Raw genomic sequence first — 14,267 nt, 5'->3', positions numbered from 1 at the left:
AATTGTAACTAAATCTAAATCCTTTATAAACAATTCTAACACATCTCTTCAAACTACTTCCTATAGCAAATGTCATTTGTATGTAAAACATTTGTAATACAAACAAAATGGAAGTAAAAGGAGACCACTGAGAGTGAATGAAACAATTCCTCAAAAAAAAGTTATATAGTCCTATGTATATGCTTGAGATATTCCAGTATCAGTAAAAAAATATACAAATACACACATCTCTCAAATAGTCAATATTTTAATACAAAATATTAACTGATAAGTAAAAAGTGCCTTCACAGTCTGTTACCACCTAATATATAATTTTCAAACATGTGTTCTTTGACTTTTAACCTCTGCTCTTCTTTAGAATTACCTGTGAGGGGGAAAAAAAAAATGAAGATTCATATTATACCCAAGGCATATAAAACAAAACTCAACAAAAAGTTAAATCATCTTATGTACATAATATGCAAGCCTGAGTTTATAAAACTCAATTTGGAAGGTGATTATGGAATCATCTGCCTTATAAAAGATCCTAGACTTCCCTAAAATAATCCACTTCTCTGAAAACATGGGATACATACAATTCTGAAAATCTGGCTTTATAGTCACTTCTGAATGTCAATTTCTTCAAATGTAAGCCCAAAGTACCCAGACTAATGGTTCCCAACTTGAGGTTCATAGACAATTCAGTAATCTAGGGAGTTAAAAAATGTTCCAAGCGTCAAAAATCCTATTATAAATCAGACATTAACAACTATAAAGCAATAAAAAATCCAATGCAACACACCAAATTTCTTATATTTGACCTGTAATTATATGAATTTAGAGACCAAGACCGTCAGCTTATGCTAAAAAAACTCATTAGGTTGACAATTTTCAAAACATTTGGCCCATGAGAAAATAAAATCAGATTTTTGGCTATAAAAGACTGGAAGCATTAGATCAGAATATATCCAGAAAATTCTTCAAAGAACTTACCTATTTCTAGGTTAAGTACATCTATGATGAAAAGAAACCCTAAATTTAAAATATACACATATACTCTTCAAGCTCTTAAGCTTTACTTTTACCTGCAGGAATAAAAATGCCTATATTGCTTTTAGTCTAGAAACCTATTAGAATATAAGCAAATTTAAAGCCCCTAAAAAAACTACCAGGGCATGCACACTTCTAGGCTTCCACAGAGATCATCGAATCAGTCTATATCCCAGGCCAATACTTGTAGTTCTCTGGTTTTACAAGGTACACGGGAGGGATGCCTGCGTGGCTCAGCAGTCGAGCGTCTGCCTTTGGCTCAGGGCGTGATCCCAGGGTCCTGAGATGGAGTCCCACATCAGGCTCCCTGCAGGAGAGGAAGGGACATTCTCCCTCCACCTCGCTCTCTGCATCTCTCATGAATAAATAAAATCTTTAAAGAAAAATTAAAATAAAAAATAATAATAAAAGGTACACGGGAACTCTATTATTTTTGCATCTTCTGTGAGCCTACAGTTATTTCAAAATAAAAAAATATTAAAAGTCTACAGTGACTGTCAAAAATAAGTCTCTTCCCCACATCATTCCCCCAGTCAACCACAGTTGCCAATTTCTTGCATAACTAGAAATAACCTCTCTATATAACATTGTGACTATTCAAAGAAATACAGTATATCATCTAAATTTAACTGACTCCCAAAGCTTTTTATAGTACAGCATCTATTAAAATCAAAGGAAAATAATGATCTTGGACACATATTTGCAAAGAACTATCCTATCATACTCTTAACACTATACAGAGACACCAGTAAGAAGCAATTTTCTCTGCTTCTGTAAGTGATTTAAGTCACTCAAATCACAAAGTTAGAAAAACAAATAAGTAATCAGAAAAACTCAAAATGATCAAGAAGTTTTCATAAATTTCAAGGTGATAAACCTTCTCAAATATATACAGCCTACTATAAATCATACAGATTAGGAGCCATTCATTTCCCTTAAGTAATGATAAAGCATGGCCATGAATATTTCATAGAAATATTCAGAAATCCATAATATGGACATATAAAAAAAAAAAAATCTCCCCAATTAAATTCATTAACATAGAAAGCCAAGCATCCCCCAACTGTCGACAGCTGCCTCGGTTGCTGTGTAACTAGGCAAGTGTTACACTGCTAGAACAGCAGCGGATAACTGGTTGGCATTCTGGGCCTAATTCATCCCGAATCTGTTAACTATACACCAGGATGCCTGCATAATTGGGGGGGGGGGGGGGGCAAACATCAGTCAATAACCTGAATAAGGAATCCAAAACAGAAGTGATAAACTAGATATTTTTTTAAGTTAATTCCTGCTCAAGAGAAGAAAGTCAGATTTTACCTTTGCTGCAGCCTGTACATGCTCTTTTTTAATGACTCCATCCTTATTCTCAAAAGCATTCATTCTGGACTCTTCTGCTAACCGATGAACAAACAGTAAACAATTCAGATGCACCTTTAAAAACGAAATCAAAAGAATTTTTAAATTCAAAAAAAAAAAGAATTTTTAAGTTCAAACACTTAAACTCTGAAATATTGATTTTTAAAAATAAGATTCCAAGATTTATTGTAATATTTACTGGTGTGCTTAAGTGAATTTACTTTTTAAAGAATTCGATTTAATTTTTTTTAGGAATTTATTTTTTATTGGTGTTCAATTTGCCAACATACAGAATAACACCCAGTGCTCATCCCGTCAAGTGCCCACCTCAGTGTCCGTCACCCAGTCACTCCCACCCCCCGCCCACCTCCCCTTCCACCACCCCCAGTTCGTTTCCCAGAGTTAGATAAATTCAACTTAAATTCCACACAAGAGACTTAGTTACTGCAATACATGAACCAAGGATATAATAAGGCTGATCAAAGGCCCTAGATGATAACATCATCGTAAAGAATAATTATAAAGCTTATGTAAGATTCTATTAAGTAGCAAATATTCTTGCTCCCAAGTCCAAATAAATTTAAATTTATAATGTAATTTCCCCAAAACTTAAAATCAACACTTAACAACTATGTTTAAGGTTAATCATCTCTCATTCTACAATCCATGGATTTAACATTTTTTAACCCGATATTTAATTCAAAATATCTATTCAAAAACATGTTAATTGAAATGTTAAGTTTACTGATGTAAAAAATACATGTATAAAGGTCAAGTTTACTTGTCATCCAACATATCAAAATAATCATATCTACTATTTATAATCTTTAATGAACTTTTTGAGAAATTAAACATTATTTAGGTACAATTAGACAATATCTTTAATATATTAGTCTTTTACATATTACTCTTTGCAGTTAAAACAATACTTGTATAATATTCACTATGTGTGCTACATACAACCACTCCCTCACAGTTCACTAAATATTAAATAACTAGGTAATGTGGTGTTTTAAATTCAAATATTATGCAAAAATCTTTAGTGGATGGTTACAGATGTCTAAGAAGGTTTTAGTGATATGTGGAAAAAAATAGTTTGGGAATTTAAATTTAATAAGATAAAGAACCTATGGACAAAGACCTTCCTTTGGTACTTTTTTCATGCATGGTCTTCTTTAATTGTCACAAGAACTCTAGGGGAAAGCACTTAATTCTGATTATGTAATACCATGTAATTCAATTCTTTGTTAAACTTCTAATGACATCCCATTTCTATTGCAGCAAAAAACAATCTATAATATGGTACAATTTCCTGTTAATCTAGTTTTCCTACTTCTAAGAGACATAGCTTCCAGATATGCCCAGGATAAATTCCTTAATACTAAATGACTAGGCTTTCCCAGTTAGTTTCATCGTTCAACTTACAGCTCTACAGTAAGTCTTTTGAACTTCTTTCCGTATTCAAATAAAACCTTGCCTACAGGCATCCTAGTAGTTCCTAAACTTCTCTGAAAAGTCCAAATAAGGTTATGCACCCTGAACTTCCTACCACTGCACACACTATATACACCATGCAGCAATTTCTATCTTCCTCAATGAAATATAAAGGTAAGAACTATGTCTATCTTCCCCAACATTGTATCCTCAGTAATTTTAGTCCATAGCACAATATACAGTGGGTGGTCAATAATTATCACTGCAAGAAAAAAAATCCCTCCATATCTCCCCAAATTACACACAAAAAAGTTTTAGTCACTCCCCAATAAACCACACTGTTTTAGAGAACTGACGGGTGTCACAGAAGAGAGGGGGGAATGAGCAAAATGGGTTTAGAAGTGTAGAAGATGTAGGCTTCTAGTCATGTAATGAATAAGTCATGGGTATAAAAGGTACAGCTTAGGGAACACAATGTATTGTAATAGCACTGCACGGTAGTGGCAGCTACACTTGTGAGCATAGAACACAAACTTGTTGAATCACTAAGTTGTACATAAACTATACTTCAATTTTGAAAAAATGAAAAGCAAAAATGCAAAGGGGAAAAAAAACCCACACTGTTTTGAGAGTTGGTTCACCCTATTAACCTACAAGGAAACTCTTTTCCTCTTCATAAACATGAGCCATAGGTCCTGAGACAAATAAATATTGCTTTCTCGATTGTCACAGAAATTTTTTTAAGCAACCTAATCCTAACCCTCTCTCATAAAATAGTTAATTGAGTGGTGCCACTCAAATGCACTAAGATTTTTAAGACATTTGTTTTAGAGAGAAAGCTCATGCAAGGGAGGAGTAAAAGCAAAGGGAGAATCTCAAGCAGACTACCTCCTGACCACGGAGCCCCATGCAGAGCTCGATTTCAGGACCCTGAAATTGATTTCAGAACCTGAGCGGAAGTCAAGAGATGGATGCTCAACCAACTGAGCTACCCAGGCACCCCTGTACTACAGTTTAAATTAAAATAGTCAAAACAAGGGACACCTGGGTGGCTCAGTAGTTGAGCATCTCCTCTGCCTGCAGCCCAGGGCGTGATCCTGGAGACCCTGGATGGAGTCCCACGTCAGGCTCTCTGCATGGAGCCTGCTTCTCCCTCTGCCTGTGTCTCTGCCTCTCTCTGTGTCTCTCATGAATAAATAAATAAAATATTAAAAAAAAAAAAGTTCTTGTGACAAATGCGAGGAGGTACCGCTCACGGTTTAAACCCTGGGGAAGGGGATCCCTGGGTGGCGCAGTGGTTTGGCGCCTGCCTTTGGCCCAGGGCGCGATCCTGGAGACCCGGGATCGGATCCCACATCGGGCTCCCGGTGCATGGAGCCTGCTTCTCCCTCTGCCTATGTCTCTGCCTCTCTCTCTCTCTCTCACTGTGTGCCTATCATAAATAAATAATAAATAAAAAATTAAAAAAAAAAATTTTAAACCCTGGGGAAGGAGAGGACCCCTGGGTGGCTCAGCAGTTTAGCGCCTCCCTTTGGCCCAGGGTGTGATCCTAGAGTCTCAGTCAGGCTCCCTGCACGGAGCCTGCTTCTCCCTCCTCCTGTGTCTCTGCCTCTCTATGTCTATAATAAATAAATAAAATAAATCTTTAAAAAAAAAATAAAAATAAAAAAATAAACCCTAGGGAAGGAGCGTTTGTCCTGCTGGAGAAACATATGCTCCGGGCGTTCGACATAGAAACTGCACATTTATCTCAAGACAGAAAATACAACGCGGTGGTTTGGTCTGGGTTTGGTTCATCGGGCACTGCTGGCGGTGGGAGCCAGGAGTCGGTGGTTTGCCTTCAGTCGCCAACTAGCAGGTGCTCCGCTTTGTCCGGGGGAAGGAATTCACAGCTGAAAGCACACGACGTACAGGTGAGCCGGAGCCGGGGTTCCGCGGGGAGGAAGCTCGGGGACGGGGCCGGGTGGCGGGGGGAGATACAGGCTTGGTGGACAACGGAGGAAGCAGGGAAGGCAGGCAAGGAGGGACGCGCCTAAAAGGGCAGGTCAGCAATGCCCTACACAGCAGTTGACGGAACCCGGGCAGAATTCCCAAATTAATTCTTTTCTTTTTAAAAGATTTTATTTATTTATTCATCAGAAACAGAGAGAGAGAGAGAGAGAGAGAGAGAGAGAGAGGGGCAGACACACAGGCAGAGGGAGAAGCAGGCTCCCTGCGGGGACTCGATCCGGGGTCACGCCCCGGGGCCGAAAGCAGGTGCTAAACCGCTGAACCACCTAGGGAACCCCCCCAAAAAAATTAATTTTCTTTAAGATTTTATTTATTCATGTATTCATAAGAGACACAGGCAGAGAGAGAAGCAGGCTCCATGCAGGGAGGCCCACGCGGGACTCGAACCCGGGAACCCCGGGGTCACGCCCGGGCGGAAGGCAGGCGCTGACCCGCCGAGCCTCCAGGGGTCCCCGCCTCCCCCCCCATCAACTCCTTACCCCGTAGCCTTCCGGCCCTTCGCGGCGGCGGCCGGCCACGCCCCGGGGAAAGGGACCGCGCGGAGGCCGAGAGCAGGCGGCGAACGCCGGCTCCCCCCGGACGCGGCCCCGACACCCACCCGTCGGCGGCACCAACGGCCGGAAGCGCCCTCCACGGGGGCGGGGCAGGGTAGGGGTGAGGGGGGTAAGGTAGGGGGGTGATGGGGTAGGGGGGCGGGGTGCGGGGGAGATGGGGCTGGGGTGAGGGGGTAGGGGAGGGGGGTGATGGGGGAGGGCGGGGTCCGGGGCGCCCGCCGGCGTTTACTCTCCCTCCCGCCCCGCCCCGGGGCCATCGGCTCACCAGGAGGTCGCCACCCGTCTCCAGACGTAGCTGCGGCTTCTGTCGCCGGAAGAGGCGCCTGAGGAAGGCCCGGGGCGCCTTCCGCCTTACGTGCGTCCTCCGGGACAGCGCGCCCGAAACCGCCATGGCTCCCCGCCGCCGCGACACCCCGCCCGCAGCGTTTGAATCCCGCGCCGCAGGAGCGCGCCCGGCGCTCGGCAGTGACGTCAGCCCGGCGCCAGCCCCGCCCCCGGAGCCCGCGGCAGGTCTGGGGGCACCCGGAAGGACTCGGGCGGGATGCTCTGCCGGGAGCGGGAGCCCGCAAGTCCCGCCTTTACTTGCTCGCGCTTGGTCTTGCTTGAGACCTTTTCGTGACCCTGACTTGAGTTTTGTTTTTGTTTTTTTTTAATACTACTGCCCACTTTCATGGTAGGGCCCCTGCCCTTTACCTTTGCAATCACTTTACATGCAGTTTTTTTTTTAAGATTTTATTTATTTATTCATGAGAGACACAGGCAGAGGGAGGAGCAGGCCCCCTGCAGGGAGCCCGATGTGGGACTTGATCCCGGGACCCGGGGTCACGCCCTGGTGACCTACCCCACCCCACCCCCGCGCCTGGCTGCCCCCTAGATGCAATTTAAATGCCACGCCGTTCAAACCTTTGCTGCGTCTCCCAACAATTTTTGCATCCCATGTTCTGTCTCCCTGATATTTCCCACTCATTTTTTCTCCTTTCCCCTTTAGTCCCTTTCACTATTTTTTATATTCCCCAAATGAATGAGACCATATAATGTTTGTCCTTCTCCGATTGACTTATTTCACTCAGCATCATACCCTCCAGCTCCATCCAGGTCGAAGCAAATGGTGGGTATTTGTCGTTTCTAATGGCTGAGGAATATCCCATTGTATACATAGACCACATAACTCCGGGAAACGAACTAGGGGTGGTGGAAGGGGAGGGGCGGGTTGGGGTGACTGGGTGACAGGCACCGAGGGGGGCACTTGATGGGATGAGCCCTGGGTGTTATTCTATATGTTGGCAAATTGAACACCCATAAAAAATAAATTTATGAATAAATAAATAAACAAATAAATAAATAAATAAATTTTTGCATCCTCTGTGCTGCCAGTGCAAGTGGTTCCTAGACTTCATCGTGCTCCGCATGGAGCATGTGCGTGGGTGGGGGGGGTTCTGATTCCACGGATAGGGATGGGCGTGAGCAAGTGGTAGGTCACGTTGACCCTGTTAGTGTGTGCACATGCGCAGGGTGTAATGCCCGTGATCATTATTCCTAACACCTGGCAATTGGCGTGATAGCCACGTCCCCGCGCGGTCCCTCCCGCCTCTGCCCCCCACTCCCGTGTCCGCGACCCCCTCTCTGCCCGTGATAGCACCTTTCACCCTGTGGGCCGCTCTCCCCCCGCAGTCACACCAGGGCTTGTCACCACCAAGTCCCACACCCTCCCATACCCTCAGTCTTCTCACTCTGCACCCTCCTCGGTGGGTTCAGCTCACTCCTCCTCCCAGTGTCCCCAATCCAGTGATGCTAGATGCTCACGCGCCACCTGGATGGGCTAGCAGGCTCTTCCTTTCTTTGCCCACCGGGCCACCAACCCTTCTCTTCTGCTTATCCTCCCTCCTGCGGCCTGTTGGGCATTATTATATTTCCTTTCAGTTCTCAGCTCTCTAGCCATTCTCTTTCCTTCCACTTATAGTCGCCTGACCAACCGCCAACCCTGCTTAAATTAACATCTCGGTCTGTTGGGTGCTTTCAACTGAGCCTTGATATTTTGGCTTAAGAAAATCACACAGACCGGCCCGGGTCCGGTCTCTGCTTAAATTTATGAGCATTCGAGTGGGCCTTACAGATTACCTGCAATCTTTTGCTATCTGCTAAGTTCTTCCATCCACCCATCCTTTTCCACAAACCTCCCTCCTTCACTCCTATCCCTTCCTCACTGACCTCAGTTGATGTCATTGCTTCCCTAGTTTGACAAACAAACTAGAAGCACCTCATAAAGACTTTCCGAATACTCCCACCACCACCTCTACCCATCAGGCTTCACTTGCTCCCATGAATGAACCATCTAAGATGTCCACTCCGCGTGTGCCCTAGATCCCAGTCCCCTCCCTTTCTTAAGGACCTTCAATTCTCTCTTCTTCTACTTTATGAATTTTCCTTTCTTGCTGGTTTTTTTTTCCCCCTCTGTACACATGTTGTAATGTCTACCCTTTTAAAGACTTTTTTGGGGGACACCTGGGTGGCTCAGTCAGTTAAGTGTCTGCCTTCAGCTCAGGTGGTGATCCCAGGGTGCTGGGATCGAGCCCCACATCGGGTTCCCTGCCCTATGGGGGGGCCTGCTTCTTCCTCTCCCTGCTGCTCCCCCTGTTTGTGCTCTCTCCCTTCCCCCCCCGTAAAATAAATAAATTTTAAATTTTTTTAAAAAAAACCTCTTTCTTGATCCCATCTTTGGTTACTGCCCTTTGACAAAAAAACTAGAAAGCATTGGCTAAATTTGATGTCTCCAGTTCCTTTACTTCCATTTTCCCCTAAAGCTACTACAATCAGACTTTTGTTCTTATCTCTCAAAATTGTTGTATGTCAACATAAGTAAGAATACTTTTAACTCCAGTGGCCAATTCTCAGACTTCAGTTTATTTGACTAACAAGGAGTATCAGTTGGGTTTTATAATTCTTCCTTCCAGGAAACATTTTCTTTAATTTGATGCTATTCTCTTTTGGTTTTCTCCTACTTGACAACCATTCATTCTCCATTTCTGGTTTCTCCTTGTGTCCTTTATCTCTAGATACTGAAGTTCCCCGGAGCTCAGTCATCAGATTTCTTCTCTATCTACACACTCTTCCTATGTGATCTCATCCGTGACTTTAAGTACCAATTTTACATCTCCTGCTAATTCTCTTCCCTAATCAGACCTTTATATCCAATTCTCCACTAGGCTGGAATTTTAAGTTACCTAAATTTAACACATCCAAAATTAGCTCTTGATAATACCCTATATCCCAAACCTGCTCCTAACACCAACTTCTCTACCACAGCTGACGGCACTTCCATTTTTCCAATTACTCAAGCCAAAATCTTGGAATCATCCTTGGCTTCTCTCTTTCTCTCACCCCACACTCAATCTTTCAACACATTTTGTGAGCTCTGTTTGTGGTATCTGATCCCTTTTGGCCAAGTCACCTTCATCTCTCACTTGGATTATTGCAACACCCTCCTGACTGTGTCTCAGACTGTTTCTATTTATCCTGGACAGAAGAGCCAGGTTTAACTCAGATTATGTAACTCTTCCCCTCAAACCCCTTCCATTTCCATCAAAATAAAAGTTCCTACAATGACTTTTCAGGTTTACCTGCCTGCCAAGTACAAACACACATACAAATGCAGAATGAACTCTTTGACCTTATCTCCCACAATTAAGCAACTCACTCTCCTCCAGCCGTATTAGCATCCCCGATAGCCTTCAGACACACCTGAAATCCATCATATACACCAACTACTCCCCCATCAGGTGTTTGCACTTATTATTCCCTCTGCCAAGAATGCTTTTTCCTCATTTACTCGCAGAAGTGTCTCCATCACTTCCTTCAAGTCTCTGCTCTGACAAGGATCAGAGAGACCTCCTATTTAAAATAGAAACTCCACACATGAATACACATATACACCTAGACACACACATGTGCACATGCACAGACACAGGTCTGACAGTGTGCAAAAGCTGACTTGTCTTCTTAGCACTGTGTTCAGTGACGTTATGTTGGTAGCCAAAAGTATTTACACCACTGGAATTGGAAAATGCACAAATCAGGGATTTTTTTATTGTGTCTTTTGGAAAAGAAATTCTTAAACGTTTACCAACATAACACTGCACATATCCCCGCTGATATAAACATCCTTTCTGTGGTTTACTTTTCTCTATAGCACTTTTCACCATCTAATATGGCTTCTGCATATAGAAAACTGTTATTGTAGTTTTACTTATGATAGAAATAATTGGAGACAGTTATTATTCATTAAGAGGGGAATGGAAATACCTATTGTTGTATATCTTAGTTTCCTAGCATTACTGTAACAAATTACCACCCATGTAATGGATTCAAACAGTGCAAACTTACCATCTTTCAGTATTGCAGGTCAGAAATCCTAAAATCAGTGTCAGCAGTCTGCCTTCCTTCTGGAGGCTCTGGGAAAGTGTCTGTTTCCTTGCCTTTTCTAACTTGTAGAGGCCGTTTCCATTCTTTGGCTCAAGGCCCTTCCTCCACCTTCAAAACACATCACTCTACTTTCTGTTTTGATCACATCTTTTTCAGACTTTGATCTGCTGGACATCTTCTAAGAACCCTTGCTATCGCATTGGGCCTACCCAGATAATCCAGGATTATCTACTCATCTCCAGATCCTTAACTTCATCACATCTGCAAAGTCTCTTTTGCCAAGCAAGGTAACATTTTCAGATTCTGGAGATTAGGACATAGATATCTTTAGGGGGAAGGGGAGCATTGTTCTGCCTACTACATACTCTCTTCTGGGACTTCAGTGGTGGATATGGTTTATATCTGCTCTGTCCAATACAGTAGCAATATGTGGCCATTGAGTATTTGAAATATGGCTAGCATGATTAACAATATTAATTTTATTTAAATGTCATTTCCATTTACCAGCTACATGTCATTAGTAGCTACCATATTGGATGGTGCAGTTAGAGAAAACCAACAAGTAATTCCAACAAGTAATTCCCTCTTACACTTTTGTAGGTGGGTGGAACCCAAGCAATAGGATTCAAAGAGAACTTTCAATTTATCTGCACTTTCTATAATGTGAGTACTTTTTTCTAATTTTTACACATTTAAAACAATATTTATGTAGGGTATAACAGTAATAATTGTATTTATCCCTCTAGTGAAGCATGTCCCTACATATTATAGTATTTGATCTAAACAAAAGTATGGTATTGGTATGGCTGTTATGGGTGTTACTATTTCTATTGTATGTGAAATTAAATGATCACAGAGCTTGAATGGCCCAAAGTAAAAAAGTTTATGTGGAAAATTTAAGGCATTAACTCTGATGTTTTCGTTTTCCAATATGTTATACTATCTTAAAACATAAGAGAAGTGTTCAAATTCTGCTCAATTGCTTTCCTTTAAAAAAAAACTTCTTATTTTTTTTTAACAGACTTTCACCTTCAACAGAGTAAAACATTGGAAAATATCATCACAACCTGGATTTTCAAACATTCTTCTTTTCTTTTATGCTTTTTAGTAATTAAATTCTGTTGATTCAAAGGATGAAAAATAACAGAACAGCTATTGGAACCCTAGCCCACAAAACTAGAATTTTCCCCCAAAACTGAAAGTGTCTAGGGTGATGACAACCCTAAGTCCAAATCCAGGTAAAGTAAAAGGGAATCCAGGTAGAAAGAACAAGGTCTGGACAGGAGTAGCATTGACACCAGAAGGATAAATACATCTCCCTTTTTTATCCCAACCAGTAGTCTTCTAATGTAAATTTGCCCTGATTTGAAAAGCACAAGGCCCCTTTGATACTGTTGTTTACTCTGCTGTTTACAAAAATAAAATTTGTTCAAAGAAAATTACTGAGAGATTTTTCACCCCTTTAATGCTATTCTAAGGCATTGGTATATATGAAAAACAATATAAATTTTGAGAATTTTTGCCATTTTTGTTAGTGATATCTATTGATGTCTGCTAAGATTCTTTTAAAATAGGGATGAATTTTTTTTTTCAGAATCTATCCTAAGAAAATAATCCTAAATATAAAATCAGTCTTACGCACAGAGATTTTTTGAATATTTTAAAAACATATCTAATATGGAAATTGGGATACATACATTCAATTAACTATTATTGTGGTCATATTAAAAATGACATTTATGAAAGACTTAAGCCTAGAAGACAGTGATGTTAATCCCAAGTGGGAGAAAAATACGTGTGTACCAAGTTAAATAGAATATGACCCCAAGAATATTGAAAAACATGATATGCATGCACATACACACTACATTGAGAAGAAATATACCATAATATGGACTTAATTTTTAGATAATGGGTATGTGGATGACATTTTTATTATTTTAAATGTCCAGTTTTCTACAATAAACATCCTTTAAAGAAGAAATGATGAGATACTTCATATTTTGCCTGATATTGTATATAGTTTAAAATGTTTACTAAATAAATTTCATTAATGTACTTCTAAGAAAGCTACATTAGAAAAACCTTAAAAAAGTAATGGATAATGTTTTTTGGTATTTGACACAATCTTGGAAAATAATTTGATCTTGCTTTTTGTATAGTGTACTAATGCATACATATGGAATATGTTACTAGATAATGAATTCATGAGAATTAACATTTTTGGATCATTTTAAATGAAATGAATGACTTAGAAGATTGTTTCTGACTTGTGCTTTTGTGCTTGTTAGCAAAGCATTACAAAAAGTGTTAATAATAATTAACACTGTCTGATAGAATCTTATAGTTTGCAAAAAGTTTTGACATATTATTTTATTAGAACATTAAGAAAATTAGGTTGATTATAATAAGGACTAATCTTCAACAAAGCAGGAAAAAATATCCAATGAAAAAAAGACAATGTCTTCAACAAATGGTGTTGGAAAAACTGGACCATTTTCATATACCATACACAAAAATAATTCAAAATGGATGGAAGACCTAAATATGAGACAGAAAACCATCAAAATTCCAGAGGAGAACACAGGCCGCAACCTCTTTGACCTCATCTGTAGCAACTTCTTACTAGACACATTGCCAGAGGCAAGGGAAACAAAAGCAAAAATGAACTACTGGGACTTCATCAAGATAAAATGCTTCTGCACAGCAAAGGAAAGAGTTGACAAAACCAAAAGACAACAAAATGGGAGAAGATATTTGCAAATGACATATCAGATAAAGAATCTATAAAGGATTCATCAAACTCAACACCCAAAAAATAAATAATCCAGTTAAGAAATTGGCAGAAGACATGAGCAGATATTTTTCCAAAGAAGACATACAGATGGCCAACAGACACATGAAAAGATGCTAAACATCACTCATCATCAGGTAAATGCAAATTAAAACCACAATAATATACCACCTCACACCAGTCAGAATGGCTAAAATTAACAACACAGGATACAACACATGTTGGCGAGGATGTGGAGAAAGGAGAACCCTCTTATACTGTTGGTGGGAATGCAAGCTGGTGTGGTCACTCTGGAAAACAGTGTGGAGCTTCCTAGGAATGTTAAAAATAGAACTGCCCTATGACCTAGCAATTGCACTACTAGGTATTTACCCAAGAGAAACAAAAATGCAGATTCAAAGGAGCACATGCACCCCAATGTTTATCACAGCATTATCAACAATAGCCTAAATGTCCATCAACAGATGAATGAATAAAGAAGATATGGTGTGTGTGTGTGTGTGTGTGTGTGTGTGTGTGTGTGTATATATATACATATATATATATGATGAAATATTACTCAGCCAACAAAAAGAATGAAATCTATTTGCAATGACGTGGATAGAGCTAAACTGTATTATGCTAAGCAAAATAAGTCCGTCAAAGAAAGACAAATACTATATGATTTCACT

The 14,267-nt window shown here is 40.6% G+C and overlaps 1 protein-coding gene across 1 annotated transcript; it reads right to left on the bottom strand.

Moving 5' to 3' along the window:
* Positions 1 to 231: 231 nt before the first annotated feature.
* On the bottom strand, positions 232 to 6,818 carry CENPW (centromere protein W). Its single transcript, XM_055310784.1, has 3 exons — positions 6,649 to 6,818; positions 2,347 to 2,460; positions 232 to 364 (listed from the first exon to the last, which is right to left on the bottom strand). The coding sequence occupies exons 1-3, from the start codon at positions 6,772 to 6,774 to the stop codon at positions 338 to 340; spliced, it is 267 nt and encodes an 88-aa protein (XP_055166759.1). The 5' UTR covers positions 6,775 to 6,818; the 3' UTR covers positions 232 to 337.
* Positions 6,819 to 14,267: the final 7,449 nt, after the last annotated feature.

This window comes from Nyctereutes procyonoides, unplaced genomic scaffold (assembly GCF_905146905.1).
Source record: "Nyctereutes procyonoides isolate TBG_1078 unplaced genomic scaffold, NYPRO_anot_genome, whole genome shotgun sequence".
Classification (NCBI taxonomy): domain Eukaryota; kingdom Metazoa; phylum Chordata; class Mammalia; order Carnivora; family Canidae; genus Nyctereutes; species Nyctereutes procyonoides.
This window is presented reverse-complemented; position numbering and strand designations above follow the sequence as displayed.